The following is a 4,657-nucleotide window of genomic DNA, read 5'->3' on the forward strand; positions in this document are numbered from 1 at the left end:
AATTCGATAAAGCCGGCTGCACGCACGAAAAAACATGACTCATGCGGCGTTACCTCGCTCTGACTCATCTGAGGCGTTCCATGTAAGGCTTGAAGTGCGAGCGAGAGCGCGGAACGAGCGACAAAGAAGCACAATCGGACGTTGTCACGTTCAACTATCGTCAGTAAACCGACTTTACAGACAACCAATTTTTTTTAATAGATAGAGTGATTCAAGAGGAAGGTTTGAGTATATATACCCTATCATCATGTCGCATAGGCCCTCTACATTCTACAATATCGTGATTGCCTCTACCCAAAGCTGCCCATAATTGTGAAGAGGGCTCATGAAAAGCGCGTCAACACTCGTAGGAGTTGAGCGTGTGACAAAAGGCACGCCTACATGAGCATCCAAAAACGCGATCTTACGCGCGTATAAAACGCTATACGCTACGCGTCTGAAACCGCTCTTAAGCTTCGAATGTACGGCTAACGTTTTTCCAATATGGAAGTGCGCAAATGGCTCTTATTAAATTGAACTTTCAACTTTCTGGTGTAAAATATATATGTTTGCTTGGCCGGCTCCTGTAGTTTTCAATTGTACATTTATTTACGTGATTCTTTTATAAATAAATTGAGCTTTGTATTTTCCAGTTGCTACTGCAATCTAGTGGGAAAGAATAAAACTTTTTTTGCAATAAGTGGGATTATTGAGATTAATCTTTTCGTTCCTTATTTATGAATTTAGATTATCTATAATGGTTTAATAATAAAGGAGCGATCCCTTCGTTAAACAGTTTAATTTGTTTGTTTGAACGCCCAAATCTCGGGAATTACTGGACCGATTTCAAAAATTATTTTATCGTTGGATAAGTACGTTTACGTGACTTTAGAGTAGGTACCTACTATTTCAAGTTCCATAGGTGAAGCTGGAACGCTTATGTGTAATATAGACCCTATAATAATTACACAAACGATACACATTATAAACGTTTAAGAATTTTATCGTCGGCAAAGGAACTGGAAGGCCGCTAAGTGATAACATCGTCCGTGAACATTTGCAAAGGCGTAAGACCATTAGCAGATCCTACGCCTCTACAAAATAAATAGGGAAGGGGATATAATATGTATAATATAGAATAGAAGGGAAAATATTGACGGAGGAATAAAGGAAAGGATTACGAAACGTAAGAATTACCTAAATACGGGCTACTAAACTATCTCCAAACAAAGTTTGTGTAATCGTCTTATCTATCAATAAAATTTTAATCAATGAATAGTCGTATTTGACTAAACGTGTAATAAGTATCCTTATAATCTCTCTCATTTAGAATATTAGGTAAGATTCAGCGTTAAATCTTGTGGGCTCAATTTAAATAATGTTGTTTAAACATAGCAAAATGGCTGACGTTCGAGATTTTTCGCCGCAGCCCGTAATTTGATTCCTCTTTCATTTTTCTTATGAAGCTCATCATAAGACTGGAAAAACATACATTTTTAAAATAAATAGGTATACTGATAACTAATACATTTCTCTTTACTACAGTTTTGTATTACAGCATTAAAAATTGATATATTTTAAGTTATTTTTAAATTGCGTTAGCATAACTTTATATTATTTTATTTATATACCTTTTGCGTATTAATGACTTTCACTTCTACCACAGAATACATAATAGTAGCTAAATGCTTCTACTACGAACCTTTTGAATGAAAATTCTATAGAATTAAAAAATAGAACCAGTCCGATGCTGAAAGCGCATATCGATTTATCTCACTTTACATGACAAAACTGCAGGTCATAAAATATCCCGTGTGGAGTTTCTGGTCTCCCATCGGGCGCGTCCCCAGGTGGCGGATAGGGGCAGGCCCCCCAGATATGGGGGGTACCGGCTGCTCAGCCGGCGCGGACCAAAACCAGCGAGGAGGCCGGAGGGCTGCTAAATAATACTCCTAGGTGATGGTATGTGCGCAGCATCACCTAGTACTGGGGTTGGGGCCGATGAGGCCGCTATGGAGCCGAAAGGGCCCAGCCCTAGATAGCGGCTGGCGGGTTTAACCCGGCAGGCGTACTGCAAACTGGAGGGGAAAGGAGGAGATGATGGAAGCAAGTATAAAAAACAAACTACCCCAGGAGGGTACCACCAAAAGTGGAGAATCCCTCCCTGAGTCCAACTCAGGCTGCCCCACGTATTCTGGGGGGGGCAAAAACTTGCACAAATTTACCGACACTGAGGAGGTGGGTTCCCAGGCCTCCTCGGTGGCAAAAACTGGACTGACCACTGGCAAGCGAATCACGGACGTCGATAAGCTTAGCGAAACGGAACGTGGGGTGGAGGCGCGCACCCAAACGGGGCGCGTTGAAACCAGAAGGAGAAAGACTGGAACTAGTGGGCTGTCCACGGCAACGTCCGTAGACAGTCTCATGACGGTTCAGTCATATGAGGAGGATAGACTGTGGGCCAAGCGTAAGCGGTCCTCTGGAGCGAGCTGCTCAGGCTCCTCCACGGAGGAAGGCCGAACACGGCAGGCCAAGAAAGCCTCGAAAAGGGGCAAAGGGCGGGGGGCTGCAGCAGCTGGGTTCTGTGTGGGTACAGCCTCAGCAAGAAAGACCTTAGCGGACATGACAGCCGCTAGGAAGGCCCTGTCACGCGTTAGGAGGGAATCGGAGCTCGAGGCTAGCGAGGAAACGCAGGTCTCCCGAGCCTCTCGAGCCGGTACCTCTCGCGCCGGGGAATCTGTTGACGGACGTGTTGTCGACGATTCTACCGCAGCCCTCCAACGTCGAATAGAGGAGAGCCTGGATGCCATCGAGCAGGTGCGCGCCAAATCGTCGAACCTAAGGGTGGCGTTTAAACGTTCGCTTAAGGATGCTTCGGACACCATTCAAGAAGCGGTGGTGCTTCTTGCTCAGCGAACTGTATCGGAGGAGACGCGGCAGCTGCAAGCTGCGAACAGTCAGTTACAGGCGGAAGTCGCGGGCCTCCGAAAAGAGATGGGAGAAATGAGGGCCATCATAGAGGCCGCACAGCCCAAGCAAACGCGCGTGGACTCTGATCTGACCGCGGAGATTTTGCGGCAGGTTGGGGGAATGGTGGACGCCCGGTTGGAAGCGTTGGACCTCCCTCCAAAAAGGCGTGTAAGGCCTCCATTGGCGGGGGATGGCAGGGTTGAGGGAATGGCGGTTGGGCAAGCCCCAACCGAGGACTTTCCTCCTCTTCCGTCGCCAAAGCCCCCTAATAGGGCGCCAGCAAAAGGTGCTGCACCAGCAAAGGCGAGAAAGCCGGAACAGCCTGCTGCGCAGCCTGCAAAACCGGGTCCGGCTGCAAAAGCCAAGGGGAAGGGCAAGGAGAAGGCTGCACGGCAGCCGGATAAGACCAAGCCTGCTGACAAGGCTGTGCCCACCACTTCTTCTGCTCCCCAGTTGCAGCAGCGGCTGGAGCAGGAATGGACGGTCGTCGGAAAGAAGGGCAAGGCGAAAAAGAAAAAGAGGCCGGTGCGGGAGCGCACGAGGGCGCAGAGATTGCGTAATCCTTCGTCCTCGGCTGTTGTAATTGCTCTGCAGCCAGGCGCAGAGGAGCGAGGCGTCACCTATGCCTCTATAATGGCTGGATCACGCCAAAAGATTGATCTGGCGGAAATCGGTGTAGGTTCGCTGCGGTTCAAGCGTGCCGCGACTGGAGCAAGGATTTTAGAAATCCCTGGTGCCGCAAGCTCAAAGGAGGCAGATGCTCTCGCTGCAAAGCTGCGGGAGATTTGGGACGAAGGCACCGTCAAGGTTTCCAGGCCGGTGAAATGCGCTGAAGTGCACATCATCGGCTTGGACGACTCGGCGGCTGTTGAAGATGTCGTGGCTGCGATTTCTCGGGCAGGAGAATGCCCTACAGAACACGTTAAGTGTAGTGGACTGCGCGTGGGCTCTCGCGGCTCGACCTCAGCCTGGGTGAGCTGCCCGATAGCCGCGGCAAAGAAGGTGGCACAGGTGGGCCGTGTCCAAGTAGGGTGGATCTCTGCAAGTGTCACGCTTGGCAGGGTGAAGCCGCAGCGTTGCTTCCGCTGCCTGGAGGTGGGGCACGTAAGAGTCGCGTGCAATTCGCCCGTAGACAGGAGCAACGTCTGTTTCCGATGCGGAGAAACAGGCCACAAGGCCGGGGAATGTTCTGCCTCCGCCGCTCGCTGCGTTCTATGTTCCGAGGCCAAGCTACCGGCAGGCCATCGGCTCGGGGGCCCGGCTTGCAAGGCTCCCAAGCGGAAAAGAGGAAATCAGGGACGCGATGGTCCAGGTACCGCGCCGTGTCCTTGTCCCGCGCCCGCCGAGGCGAATGTGACGGTTAGCGAAATGGAGACATAGTAATGGCTCTACTCCATTTCCTTCAAGGCAATATCAACCACTGCGCCGGAGCTCAGGATCTTTTGCTCCAGAGTCTGGCAGAGTGGCGGATAGATGTGGCGGTGGTGGCTGAGCCCTATTTCGTGCCTTCCCGGGACAACTGGGCGGCCGACTTGGATGGACTGGTGACGCTAGTAACGCAGGGCGGCACAGTAATGGAAAGGGTAGTCCGGCGGCGGGGTTGTGTCTCGGCCTCGATCAGTGGTAACACAGTGATCGGGGTCTACTTCTCTCCCAACCGTAGCCTGGATGAATTCGAGCGGTTCCTGGCAGATCTGGGGGAACTGAT

General features: G+C 50.3%; 1 protein-coding gene across 1 annotated transcript; it reads left to right on the forward strand.

Moving 5' to 3' along the window:
- The first annotated feature begins 2,076 nt into the window (after positions 1 to 2,076).
- Positions 2,077 to 4,329, forward strand: LOC123699033. The gene has a single exon (XM_045645890.1). The coding sequence runs from the start codon at positions 2,077 to 2,079 to the stop codon at positions 4,327 to 4,329; it is 2,253 nt and encodes a 750-aa protein (XP_045501846.1).
- Positions 4,330 to 4,657: the final 328 nt, after the last annotated feature.

Source organism: Colias croceus, chromosome 2 (genome assembly GCF_905220415.1).
Source record: "Colias croceus chromosome 2, ilColCroc2.1".
Lineage (NCBI taxonomy): Eukaryota > Metazoa > Arthropoda > Insecta > Lepidoptera > Pieridae > Colias > Colias croceus.